A 14,274-nucleotide genomic window follows, 5' to 3' on the forward strand; every position below is an offset into this window, starting at 1 on the left:
GGAGGCGCTGCGCAGAGAGGGGGAGAATTTCCCCCCTCTTGTTTGCCCGCTCTAAAACAAGGTGCCGTTTAAGGTGCGTTCAGGCGGCTACCTTGGAAGCCTGGAGAGTGAGAGGGGTCGGTGTGCACCGACACCTCTCGCTCTCCAGGCTTCAGGTTCCTTTCGACCTGCTCTTTGGGGCTGGCGGGGGGAAGCCCACCACCAGCCCCAAAGAGCAGGTCAGGGAGCAGCGGAAAGGTGCAGCGGAGAGGCTGCTGCCATAGTCGCGCGTCACCTCTCCAGCTGGGAGAGGGTCGCGGGGCTATGGCTTCTTTAGCCCCTCATGCGCTCTCCCAGCTGGAGAGGTGGCGCACGGCTAAAGAGGATCCTGCCATAGCCGCGCGTCACCTCTCCAGCTGGGAGAGGGTCACGGGGCTATGGCTCCTGCAGGGCTCCCCACGCTGCGGATGTCTGCTCGGCGCGAGGGGCGCTCTGCTTCAGTGCGCACCTCGCGCCGGGCGGCAGGCTGCTATCCGCAGCATGGGGAGCCCTGCGGGGAACTCCTGCAGGGCTCCCCTCGCTGCGGATGTCTGCCCGGCGCGAGGGGCGCTCTGCTTCAGGGTGCCCTTCGCGCTGGGCGGCAGGCTGCTATCCGCAGCGTGGGGAGCCCTGCGGGGAACTCCCGCAGGGCTGCCTAGGCTGCGGGTGTGTTCCCGAAGCACCAGGCATTCTGATTTCAGCGCGCCTGGCGCTCCAGGAAGCAGTCTGCTATCCTCCATAGAGGCTCCTTCCATAGCCGCGCCACCTTTCCAGCGTCTTCACTCCATAGGATGCACACACATTTCCCCTTCATTTTTGAAGGGGAAAAAGTGCGTCCTATAGAGCGAAAAATACGGTACTTGAAAAGGGAGAGCATAACATATGAACTTAACTTTGTATCAAGTTTATCAAGAGAATATTAAAAAGAACTTTCCTGGTACTTTCCAATATTGGGAAAACCACTAGTAATGTGTTTCCTTCCCTTTTGGCATTTCATTTTTGCAGATGAAGCAACATATTGCACAATGTGCAACTTAAACTTCTTGAATTTTGGAACCTTTGATTCAGCAACCCTATAAGGCAGGAGTGGGGACCACTCGTCTTCTGTGAAGTCTTCCATCACATGAAAATGAAGCTTAAAACAGCCTCCTATGCTCTAAAAGCCTAATTGCCTTTTGATGGGAGGCTCTTCAAATATTACTGTGTGAGAGAGGGGGATATATGTATTGTGGGTGCATGTGTAGGAATGAGTGTCTATGGGCACTGCTCATGGGCGTAACCAGGGTTTTTGTTAGGAGGGGCAGGCTTTTGTTAGAAGGGATCGACTTTTGTTACAGAGGTCAGAACCTCAGATTTGTAGTGACTGGTGGGCAGCTGCCCCCTTCCACTTTGGCTACACCCATAGCACTGCTATTTTTCTAGAAAAAGAGGTGCCAGAACTCGCCTTATTCTCTTTGAATGACAATGGCGCTCATGTTCCAGAACTGAATTCTGGCTGAAAAAATCCCTATGAATGGGTACTATATATGAGAGGGAGAAGAATCCCACCCATTTTTTTTTTGCATTGGCTTGACATACTAGCAACATGGGACACCCAGAAGGTTAGACACAAGTTAATGCAGCTCTTCCCCTCTCCTATTAAAAAGTCAAATATCATGGCGAGACCATCACTCTTAAGTGGTCTACTGATTGAAAGAATACCATACTTTTCCGTGTATAAGACTAGGTTTTTTTCTTTAAAAATGATGCAAAAAAGTGGGGGTCGTCTTATCAACAGATAGTGCATAGGGTGGATGTTTGATTGGCTGCTGCCGCGGCTGTCAACAGCTATTAGGCGTGTTATTGGTTGCTGCGTCAAGGGCTGGTGTTGACTGGCTAATGCTGCAGCAATTGGGCGGGCAATTGGTAGCTTCTGCTGGTGAGGGGACAGATGAGAGGCAGATTGAGCAGCATGTGTAGGTGAGTGATTTTCGACATTTTCCCCTTAAAAAAGCTCCACAACTCTGAGCCATCTCCCCCCATTTTCTTAAATTTGAGCCCCCCAAAATAGGGGGCGTCTTATACACAGGGGCGTCTTATACATGGAAAAGTATGGTATGTCTTTTGAATGAATAGAATAACTGTACCTAAAATAAAGAGGATATAAAACAGCAGCACTATCAGCCACAACTGGCCAGGTACCTAATGCTGAAACATATCCAATAAGTTCACTTTTATTACCAATAAAAGTGTAGTGGTACATTTGACGTAGGTTCAGGTAACTGCCCTATAGATTGAAAGATCTAAAAGCATGGTTTAAAAGAAACTTAATAATGTGAAATACTGCTTTGCATCCTGCTGATATATAATATTCCAATTGCCAGGACTCATTTACACATTATTTTTAAAATGGAGAAAAATTATGAGGATTTTAATTGAGTAGCTCTATACAATGGCTCTATAAAAAATAGATGTTCACATTCACACACTGCTAATTAGACTATTTGAATATAATTCATAATAGAAACAACAAAACATCAAATATTCTGAACAGGATGTTCAACAAAAATTCACACATTGCAGTTGGTCTAAAGGGTGTCTGATCAGGGAGGCTAATGAATCAATGGAAACAATTACGCCACTAATTCAGCTCAAGAATAAAGAACATTTATGAACTACTAGGCTACATACATCAGTTGGTAAGTTCATTATACCAGAAGACTAAATTAACTATTCCATCGTGAGTTATTTTTATAGAAAATACCAAGTAAATTTTATAGTTTGCTATAAAATTCAGACACAAAATTAAAAGACGCATGCTTCTTGGGAGAAAAGCAATGAGAAACCTAGACAGCATCTTAAAAAGCAGAGACATCACCTTGTTGACAAAGGTCCATATGGTTAAAGCAATGTTTTCCCAGTAGTGATGTATGGAAGTGAGTGCTAGACCATAAAGAGGGCTGATCGCCAAAGAATTGATGCTTTTGAATTAAGGTGCTGGAGGAGACTCTTGAGAGTCCCATGGACTGCAAGAAGATCAAACCCATCCATTCTTAAGGAAATCAGCCCTGAGTGCTCACTGGAAGGACAGATCCTGAAGCTGAGGCTCCAATACTTTGGTCACCTCATGAGAAGAGAAGACTCCCTGGAAAAGACCCTGATGTTGGGAAAGATGGAGGGCACAAGGAGAAGGGGACGACAGAGCAAGAGATGGTTGGACATTGTTCTCCGAGCTACTAACATGAATTTGACGAAACTGAAGGAGGCAGTGGAAGACTGGAGTGCCTGGCGTGCTCTATTCCAACAACAACAACAACAACAAAATAAAATTCAGAATTAGCCCTTGAACAAATTAAGAAAAATCAGAATTTAAAAGAGCTAGTGCTTAGTGCAAACCACTACTTTTATCTGCCAAACAGTGTTTTGTTTTGTTTCATTTCAGTACATAATGAAGGACTAATTTCTGGGAAGTCATTGTTAGTACAACAAAAAAAATCTGTATGTGATCCATATGTGGGGGCCAAAATCAAGGGAGGGGGGAACATATAGACACTCACTTTGGGGAATAATCAGCTCATATTCAAAAATTCAAAATGTTATGAAACTCTTTGTGGTTATAGAAGGACAAGGTTGTTACATGGAAACTTCATTACTTACCTCAAATGTGTTACCAGTTTCATCAATCTCTGGTGGCACAAAGGTACCTTCTGGGTCATCTTTAAAAAGAAGCAGGGATTAAGAAGTTAAAATAGAATACATTCAAGCAGAATGTTTCAAGAACAATTTTTTTAATCCTTCCAGTATCTATAGATTCAACAGCTTTTGACTACTGAATTATATAAATGCAGCAATATGCATTGCCAAAACACACACACAAAACAGATACAATTATTTCCTAATATTTCCTCTTTAAAAATGGCATCATAAAGGTGTTATGTATAACTCACTAGTAATTCTGTTTAAGGAATTACTAATATCCCAAATAAGAGTGATAAAGACATACAGTACCTTATCATCGCATGTGCCTAATGGGAAAAAACAAACTGCAAACTATTTAATCCTTGTCATGGTTAGTCTTGAAGGTTAAAAGCCATCAATTCATTTCAAGGATGAAGAAGAAGGCTGACAGACTGATAGATTCTTACAGACTCCAGATCTTAAGATGCTGACTCTGGGCTCTTCTGGAAGATATTTCTAGCCCATTCTGTCTTACAGGGTCAGAGAGACCTTGAATAAAGACAGACACAGGATCTTCCAGTTAATTTATTAGTATCTCCATAGTGAATTATCTCCCCAGCAGGGAAGTGGCACACCTGAGGTACCACACTAGTTCATGGTCTGATCCTAGTCTCCCACCAGCACAACCTCAGAAACAAAGTATGATCCAAAGTATACAATTACTCTGTTGGGTTTGTTTGATAACACAATATGAGCAAAGCAGTATCAACGCTTAAAATTGGAGCTCTATAAACCAGAGAGGGACTCATTTAGGAAAAAGGGTCTGAACAAAATTATGGAGGCAATTTTCATGAATACTCTTAACTGCATAGGAAGATATTTCCCCCCACCCATTCATAATTTGGGGGGAATTATAGTGAAAGAGGATTCAAGTGTTCACCTAGTGACATAGCCTTAGTCTCCACTTATGCCACATAAATCTTCAATTTCCAGTGATAATAATGATGATAATGACAACAGTGGACAGAAGGAACTAAGGCTGCAAGCAGGTTTGAAAAAGAACTTAACAGTCTCAGTTGCTAAGGGTAAATACACAGCAGGTGGGTAGGTGGCAATATCATGGGAGGGGTGTTTCCAGCTACCCCCCTTTGCCCTTGGAAGCCTTATAAGCTGCTGTTGCAGGAGAGGGGCTGAGAGCAACATCATGGGAGGGGTGTTTTTAGGAGTGTGGTGAATCTGTGAAACTCCCTTGTTATTTTTACTATTGGATGTTACATGTTGCTTAAGTAATCTTTTCATATTTATAGTGCTAGAATGTGGCTGTTTGGTAAATTATTGCTTTTGCTGTTGTTTTGCTATGTTAGTATGCTATTATTTTTGTTTTGCTATGTTCCGAAATTGGTACTGATACTGCTTTTCTACATTATCATGAAATTGTTTTTGTAGTGTTTGTTTGAAATGCATGTGTTTCTTTGTTGCAAGCTGCTTTGAGCATGATTTTTGTGTGTGGAAAAGCACCATACAAACAAAATGAATGAAATATTTCTAGGTGCAAAACTGATATGGGTGAATATTGCACCTAGGAACAGTAGCAAGTGCAACACTAGAGCACTTTGTTATCAGCCGGTTAAATTTAGGGTGAAATGGACAAATCAAGACAGAGACATCTCCTTTCAAACAAAAACATCCAAGGAGCAGTGCTTGAGGATTTCAGACTTGCTCAATTCATGCTTTAACACATCACTCAATTGAGGCTACTGAATCATTGGAGAGAGGACACCATCCGTGCAATGCTATTCACAAATTCTGTTCTCAACAATTACACCAGAGTTAAATGCAATCTAGAAAGACATCATCAATGAACTTGAGAAGAGAACTGGAGATTTAGAAATTCTGACATGGTTGTTAAATAAATTAATCTTTTTTAAGAAAGAGAGAAAGCAGAGAACAAATAGGTAGTAACAAGCTTGCTGGAGATCTCAAAGGCTTCAGCACTGAGTAAATCAGTTCAATTTGTTTAGCTTCAGTTCCTACCAACAACTATCAAAAAGTCTAAGACAGTCGACCTTTCACATTACAAGAAATTTCAAAACAGAATTCTGGTTGTATGCAAACAAGGCCCCTTAGAATGTAAAGGTGCTGGACAGCTGTTTCAATGACCATATTTAGGCATGTCTAAGTTCTGACAAATCAGAAATGGCAATCTGAAATCCTTTCCACGCTAAGCTTTTCATCAAATGCAAAGTCCAAGAAAGGGCAAAGAGGAAAAATAAGACTGATGTCTTAGTTCAGGGTCTCCAGGATATTTATACAGCAGTCTTAGAATTAGTGAGGAAGTTGTACCTAGACAAATAAGAAAAACAAATGTGATAGGAGGGAAAAGCAAAAAAATGGGACACGTCCATACTACATTTCTCACAATTATCCCAGATGTGGAAACTCCAGATAAGACTAAACCAACAACCAACACCATCTCCCTGCACTATTTTATGCTATTTTATGCTGAGTATGGATGCTACCTCTTCCTCCTACCCACCCATCTCAGAGATCCTCATATATAAAATGGCACATCAGTGAGAGAGGTTATATCTCTGTCCTATAGGAGTTGGGGACCTGTGGTCCTTCCAACATTGTTGGGATTCCAACTCCTATCAGCCACAGTCAATACAGCCAATGGTTAGGGATAATGGAAGTTGGTTGCCAACAATATCAAGACAGCACAGAATAAAAAAATTCCTTCCAGTAGCACCTTAAAGACCAACTAAGTTAGTTCTTGGTATGAGCTTTCGTGTGCATGCACACTTCTTCAGTGTGTATCTGAAGAAGTGTGCATGCACACGAAAGCTCATACCAAGAACTAACTTAGTTGGTCTTTAAGGTGCTACTGGAAGGAATTTTTTTATTTTGTTTTGACTATAGCAGACCAACACGGCTACCTATCTGTAACTAAGACAGCACAGGTTCCTCACCTGCAATCCTAACCATGTCTACTCAGAAGTAAGTCCCACTGAATTCATTAGGGCTTACTCCCAAGTAACCAGTGCCAGGATTGCAGCCTTGGTTGTCAGGAGTCCCAAAAACATTTAGAGAACACCTCTGATGACAGAGTAGACATAGTTGCCCCCACTACATATTTACTACAATGAGTTTTGAGATGCTGCTAGACAGATAATAAATCCATGCTGAAGCCATTAAATCTTGTATTGCAAGCGGCTAGACCCAATTTAAAGGTGCTTGAAAAAATACAAGACATGAAAATAAAACCAATGAGCTAATATAGTACAGCTTGACGGACAGTATGAAAAATTTACCAGTACATAAGCAAAGTTATATGCCCCATTTATCTTGTGTCACATAACCTGAGAAAGCTACTTTCTTAGAAATTACTGTTACTTGCCCAAGGCAGGTAGTTAGTTTCAAGGCTGGCATAGTTACCCAGAATAAAAGGCAATATATCTTGCATCTGTGGTGGAGCCCTCAACTCTACTTCTGACTTGCCCATCTGAACAAGGCCTCAGAAGAGTAGAAGTTGGCTCTGATGTGCCTTCTCTTCCTCAGTTCCAAGCAGACAGGTTCCAGATATCCATCCTTCCTCCAGTTGCTTACAGACAGCTCCCCACGTCACATTCATTTTTAACCCCATCTCTCCATTTTGCAAAGAGTCCCCACCTCCAAAACAGAGTATACTCTCTGTTGCTGGCTGGATGAGCATTTCAGGACACAATTATATTAACAGAAGATTCCCAATTCCTCTCACATACTGGAGAACCATGCCTGCCCATCACCTCCACTTCCTCATAGGTTTCCTCTTGCCACATCGGAAGGATTAAATATTACCCAGCTTTGCATCCCGCCTTCTTGTTTACCTCCAGGCTTCTTCTTCACAATGTTTAGAAATACTGAGGCAAGGCAACATTGCTCTGATCATCTTAGCCAATAGTAGTTCAGCATACAGATTAATGGAATATGGGGATAGTTTGGAATTTAATTCTTAGCCATCATTATTTCCAACAAGTATGAGACCAATTCACTGGAGGGACAGTAAGTTGTGTAAAGCTTAATAATAATAATAATAATAAATTATTATATTAGTAGTAGTAGTACCCCACCCATCTGGCTGGGTTTCCCCAGCCACTCTGGGTGGCTTCCAACAAAGATCAAAAATACACTAAGATGTCACACATTAAAAACTTCCCTGAACAGGGCTGCCTTCAGATGTCTTCTGAATGTCAGGTACTTGTTTATCTCCTTGGCATCTGATGGGAGGGTGTTCCACAGGGCGGGCGCCACTACCGAGAAGGCCCTCTGCCTGGTTCCCTGCCTGCCTTTAACCTATTGTTTGTTATTTTTTTGCCAATGCCAGCTACATCAGGTTTTACTAGGGCATCTCCTCCTCAGTTCCTCACATCCTCTCCTAGCTGTAAGACTCTCTTTAGATTTAAAGCACATTCATGCAAGTGTATGGCAGCAATCATCATGTAGATCCTTTGGAAGATATTGATTAGCCCAATGAATCGAATCTAAAAGCTTATTAAAATTTGAATTGGAAACCTTTGTTCAACACTGTAACAACTAAATGAACATACAATATTAGTTGATATATCCTAATTTAGCTTTACGTGGGCTGACACTCATCCTTGCATTAAGAAATTACAGTTTCCAATCTAATTAAAATCCATGTACAAGTCTGATGGAGAGAATATAATGTTTCACTACATCCTCTCAGCATGAGCTTTTGCACTTTGCAACGAATTGCCTAGGAGCATAAATACTTACCACTGATCTGCTCCATGAAGCATACATTGCCATTGGTGTTAAAAGCCAAAGTGTCAGGAGTAATGCAAAGCGTCTGAAAGATTGCAGAATGGGCAATGCTCTTCAGAGACTGGCTACACTCCAAGCAAACAGCCCAGATATCTTCCTCCGTGAGACAGCTATCCCGCAGTGACAATACATCAGCAAGAGACACATTCTCCTGCCAAGACATGAATTCATAAATTACTCCACATTTTTTGACATTACTTGTAGCCAATTGTGTCAAATATAATCTATAATACACAAACCCAACATGTTTCCAGCAAGTTTAAGGCTTTCTAGGACAAAAGATCTCTTTCACACAGTGCACTTTTATGGTGACTTCCAGTTGTTCCATTCCTCTCCTGTTCTTCTTAATTCTACTGTCTGTGGTGCTCTTTTTCTCTAGTTGAAGCTGTCTACAGATTCCAAAATGTATTTCATCTGGAACAGTTGCTAAGGTGATTGTCAATGACATAGCACAGGGCTTGTGGGGCACAGCTATGAATGAGCAGCACAGGAAAAATGAAATAATTCCATCTCCCTCCCTTCCTCCAAATAGCTTGTTACTAATGAAAAATGCATGGAATTAACAATAATCCAAGATGAGAGAGGTGTGTATTTATTTACTCATCTATGATGCCAAAAGAAAATGACACATTTATTTAAAAAAGTTAAACCTTTCCTATATGTCCAAAGGTTCATGGGGGGGGGGGAGGTAAATATTGCTACCATCACCTCACCTGGGGTGAGGTCCATGGGGTCATGATGAGTCGGACATGACTAAATGACTAAACAACAACACCTACTTTATGTTAATATCCGGTATTAACTTGATTGGTGCTCACAACTGTTACAGTATTTTATTTCTCAATGTAAGCAGTTCCAAAGTAGCTGTTTGTGACATTGCATGTACTTTGTCAACAAAAAATACTTCCTTATGAGCAAGCTAACAAACAGGTTTATCACTTGATTTCCCCCCATAAAATGAATGCATGGGTTTTTTTGAAAAATAATTCTCACACTGACATTCATTTTTCAAAGTTGCCTTTTGACATTTCTGGGTAAATACTTAGCTTAATATATTGGCCTTGGATACTGCCCTAACTCTTCTCTGCTCCCCAAAATGATTTAGCTTCATTAAAGCAAAATCTTTAACTAATGAGCAAACTATAACCCAAAGAATGCCTTGATCTGAATGAAAACCCACCTACTTCCAGTACAAGTGGAAGACCACACTTACATTCCTATGTACTTTTTTTTTTTTTGCACATGTCTAGAGTTTGATGAACACATCTTGTTGCACTAAAGGCCTTTCGTGGAAAGTCATAATATTGGCACTTTATTGAAGTATCTAAAATTCAGTTTTTCAAAGCACATGCCTTTGTATTAATATAGACTGGAAACATACACAGAAGGTAATTCAGCACACTTCAAAAAATGAAATTAGGCTTAGAATCAGAGAGTTGGAAGGGACCCTGAGGATCATCTATTCCAACCCCCTGCAATGGAGGAAAACAGAGCTGTCCCATACAGGAATCAAGCCTGCAACCTTGGCATGATCAGCACCATGCTCTAACCAGCTGAGCTATCTTCCACGACTTTGGAAAGATACCAATGTTTCAAACTGACCCTAAACATGGGTACACTCCAGCAGTGTAAGACCCGCTGACTTCTGTGAGAGTTAAGTTTCTGCTTATTTCTCCCTCTAAAATCAATGAGATCAAAGGGGCAGCTGACTTTATGGGATTCAGCCCCCTTTGCTTAGAGGTCACAAGTCATCCTCTACCTTTATGTAGCAGCCAGGGATTTCAAGGAGGCTTTTTCAGAACAAGATCTGCTAAGACTGCAGCCTCTCTACTACCTACATTAAGGGATTAAACCCGCTTGATTCAATCTCTGTGTTTACTTAGCAACCATTGACTTCAATGAGGCTTAAAAAACAAACAAGCATGTTAGGACTGCAGCCTCTCTTTACCTACTTTTAAAAACTTGTTTAATAGATCTCCTTTGCAACTGACTGTAGGAAAGGTTCACTTTTTGTGCTTTTGTTTTCTAAAAGGCATGTGGGGTAGTTTTCACTTTAAAGTGGACTGGTCTCAGGCAGTCGCCTTTATGGAGCAATTTTGACCAGTTGCTGCTGCTGCTGCCTATTCCCCGAAAGGTTAATAGCGGCCAACGGTTGTCAGGCCATGGCAATGTGGTTCCTAGGTTACATTCCCACAACACGGGAGGGCAACAACCGCAGGTCAACCAGAGCCCATTATCCCCGGAGTGGCCTAGCAGGGGCGATTCCACCCTCCGCCCCGAGACAAGCGCCACACACAGAAAGCAGCCGAGCGGGGAGGGAAGCGGGAGCTGGAAGGCGCGCAGGGTGCAGGCGACCGTCCAGGGCAAGTTTGCGCGCGGCGCCCGGGCTGCTCTGTCCTCGCCTGGGGCCACGCTCACCTCGTCCTCCGAGAGCGCAGGCAAAGGCTCGAAGTCGCAGCACGCCTCGTCCTCCGCCTGCTGCTGCTGCTGCTCCTCAGCAAAGTCGCCCATGGCTGCTTGCGCGCAGACGCCTCTCCGCCCGCGGAGAGGCCAGTCTAAAGCACCAGAGCTTCGTCGCTCCGGGCGCAGCGCGCCCCGAAGTCAGGTCCGGGCCGCGAGGCTTCCATGGAGAAGGGCTGCCCTGGGGCTCTGCTCGAACTTTCTTCTGTGCGCGTCTGTGTCGCGCCCTTCCTGCCACCTTCTCAGCCACGCCGAGTTTGCAGCTCGGAGCCGCCGCCTCCCCGACGAGAGAGCCGGCGGAGGAGACGAGCGCCCAGGGCAACAGACGCTGCTTCGCGCCTCGCCTTCGCCCACCAGGCGACGCCCCGCCTCTCTCCGGCCCGAGAGAAACACACACCCGCCCGTCCTCCCTCCCTTGGGATCGATTTGGAACGAAAGGAGGAAACGAAGAACTGGACGGGGAAGGGAGTGTTTTGTTTTTAAAGGAGAGGGAACGCCACGTGGAACGCAGCCCACTTTCTAAAGCTCAGAAGGCGCTGTACTTGGGCTACAATCCTAGATACACGCGCTAGAGACGAAGGCTGCAATCCTGCTATTTGAGGCAACCTAGTTTGGAGTCCAAAATCTGTACAATACTAGGGATTAAGGTCCTATACGATCACCCTGTTATCTGAGGCAGTTTGGGCTCCAATCCTAAATATACATACTAGGAAGTGAAGCTGCAATCCTACACCTGGCTATTAAGCCCTTAGAAACACAGAAGCGCGTCCTTAAGGAGGCATGCATGGGATTGCGCTCCGTTGAACTCAAGGGGGTTTAGCTTCTGGATAAAATTGCCTACAGTTGCACTGATAAGGACTGAATTATGTCCATACAAGTCTGGTCTTGCCCTTAGGCAGAGGGAGACTGCAGCTTCAGGGAGCCAATTCTGGTTTTAGGAAAGGGTAATTGTTATTAAATTTATCTTTCCTCTTGGTTTCAATGTATCTATGCGGGGCTTATTTGTCTGGAGTTTTTTTGTGGGGGAGATCCCCCATCCTTAACCCAATAAAAGAATGAATGTCAGACTCTAGCTAATATTTTCCCAGTCATCCTTCAGGGCATTAAAATAAAGTTCCGGGCTTCTTGCAGGCCTGTTTTATTTCAGCATGAAGTCTGATGCAAATATGTACCCTAAGGTATAAGGTGTTAATAGGCAAGTTGCAACATTGTAGTGAGACCTGCTTTCTGTAAAAGATCTGGCTGCAGCCTGCAAGGGAAGCTCTGCAATGGTACCTCGAGTTACAAATGTTTCAGGTTAAGAACGGACCTCCGGAACGAATTAAGTTCGTAACTAGAGGCACCACTGCATTCTTAAATGTAAAAGCAGCACCAGCAGGGAAGCCAAGCAACATCTCAGTTTTTGCACCTACCTGTGCCCTTGGCAGAGCCAACCTCATCAATGGCTAGGGATGCCCCTGGAAACTTGCATTGCTTTTGGAGATTGGAGTGGTATGTAACCAACAACAATTTTCATTGCTCGGGAGGGACAGACCTACTTGCTAGATATGCCAAATCAGGTGCCAAAATGTCGTTTCAGCAGCAACATGCTGAGCTTTCCTAGACTTCTACCAAGCTTCCTCAGATGCACAAGAAGTAGACCCCCTTCAAAAAAGAAAAGAATAAGAACAGTAAAAAGTAAAGACATTTTTGTTGTTGTTCTGGTTTCTGCATAGTAACTAGAATAATATTATTCTGACAGTTCAGTCCAATGTGAGTCTATGCAAAAGGGAAGCGTGTGTAGGCTTCCAGTGCATGGAAGAGTAAAACACAGCCCTATGCATGTTTCTACAATGTCATTCAACGGCACTCCTAGCCTTTTGCTGCAATCTGATGCACTTACCTGGGGCTCACAGCGTGACTTACTTCTGAGCAGACAAGACCAGTTAGGATTGTCAGTAGATGAAATAGGGTAATGGCTCAGTTCTCATTTCAAGCGACACTTCCTGAGCCCCATTCTCTAATACTGGCACGCTGTTGAAGGCTCTTAATAGTGTTGTAAGCTTCGTTCATTTATGCCGCAGCAGCCTGTCCTTGGTTGATTTAAAAGCTACAAGAGAATGCTTAAAAGAACAAAGCAGAAAACAGAATACTATATGTCGTCAACAGTTCAAAAACAAGCCTCAGAGGCTGGTGGTGGAGTGGGTGTGTTGTGTGCTGACTCATTCATTCGCAGACTGCTACACGTGTGTGATGTAAAGACAAAATGCATTTCCATTCAAAGATTTAATTTGTACAAAAAAGCTGGGGTCCTGTTGCACTCCAGATGCTGTCAGACTCCAAGCCAATGTCACCAGCAGTGAAGAGAAGAAAACTGGGACTGTCCCCATCTCAGCTGGTTGGGGAACCTTGTAAGCACTGATGCACAAATTTGCTTTCTTCCTCTTCGCTCCAATAAGGAACAACCAGGAAGGTGGTGCAGGTGGGCCTCTGTTGCTGTCCTGGCCTCCCAACACAGTGGGGTGCTGGTGCTTACTGAGAGGGAAAAGGGAAGGGGCATGGCAATGGAAGCTCAGCACCATGCAAGCATAGCATGGGTGTCGCATCAAGAGCATCAGAATGCCCTTGCCCCTCTCTGTGTTTTAGATTCTAAGCTTGAGGGCAGGGACTGTCTTGCTTTATTGCTTAAGGCTCTCTGGGATCCTTTCCCCAGCCCCTTCTTCTTTGGGTTGTAAAAAAACCTTCAAATATAAATAAATTTGTCATATTATGCATTAGTTGGAAAGTGCATAACACCACATCAGGTAAGCAAGATGAAACCTTTTCGTTATAAATAGTTAAATCAACACACATCCCAGAACAAGTCAGGTTGCTGAAAAAAAATAATAACTCTGCAGTATATTGGGACAGTGTCTCCTTATTAAATATTGATCCTTGGATACTTTCCCTACCTGCAACATTCACTTCTGAAAGGATATAAGCAAAAACAAAGAACAAAAACCAGATTAGAAATGTTCAGAAAAACTAGGAACCCTATGCAGCTGTCACCAACATAGAGAACCACAGTGGTAGCTCCCCATCCTGCTGGGAGTAGCTGGGGAGCCTCTACTGTGGCAGCAGGTGGTAGAGGATTGCCTTGGTCTTAACTCTGACCTCCTCCAGCAGTGCAGCTCAAGGGGTTAGGGCCACATTGTTAGGCAGCAGTCTTATGCCCACTTACCTGTTGAAAGGTTTGAAAGAGAGATCCTGACTCTCCTGTAGCAGAGTTAGCACAATAGTGGCTGATCCAAGCACATTTAAACTTGGTGAGATTTACTGTACATCTGCCCTTATCCA

The 14,274-nt window shown here is 43.4% G+C and overlaps 1 protein-coding gene across 8 annotated transcripts in view; it reads right to left on the reverse strand.

The window, feature by feature from the left end:
• The window catches only part of KNDC1 (kinase non-catalytic C-lobe domain containing 1), a 79,957-nt gene extending 67,883 nt beyond the window's left edge, over positions 1 to 12,074 (reverse strand). For 7 of the 8 annotated variants that reach the window (XR_013839567.1, XM_079978402.1, XM_079978397.1 and 4 more), the window contains exons 1-3: positions 10,918 to 12,074; positions 8,452 to 8,650; positions 3,655 to 3,713 (exon numbers count right to left, since the gene is read on the reverse strand). Coding sequence is in view for 7 of the 8 variants with exons in the window: in XM_079978402.1 (XP_079834528.1) it covers positions 3,655 to 3,713; positions 8,452 to 8,650; positions 10,918 to 11,010 (351 nt within the window). In the remaining variant the exon portion in view is untranslated. Of the gene's footprint in view, positions 1 to 3,654; positions 3,714 to 8,451; positions 8,651 to 10,917 lie in introns of those variants that run through there. The other variant, XM_079978399.1, reaches the window with a different exon arrangement.
• Between the last annotated feature and the right edge of the window lie 2,200 nt (positions 12,075 to 14,274).

This window comes from Podarcis cretensis (genome assembly GCF_951804945.1).
Source record: "Podarcis cretensis genome assembly, chromosome: 5".
NCBI lineage: Eukaryota > Metazoa > Chordata > Lepidosauria > Squamata > Lacertidae > Podarcis > Podarcis cretensis.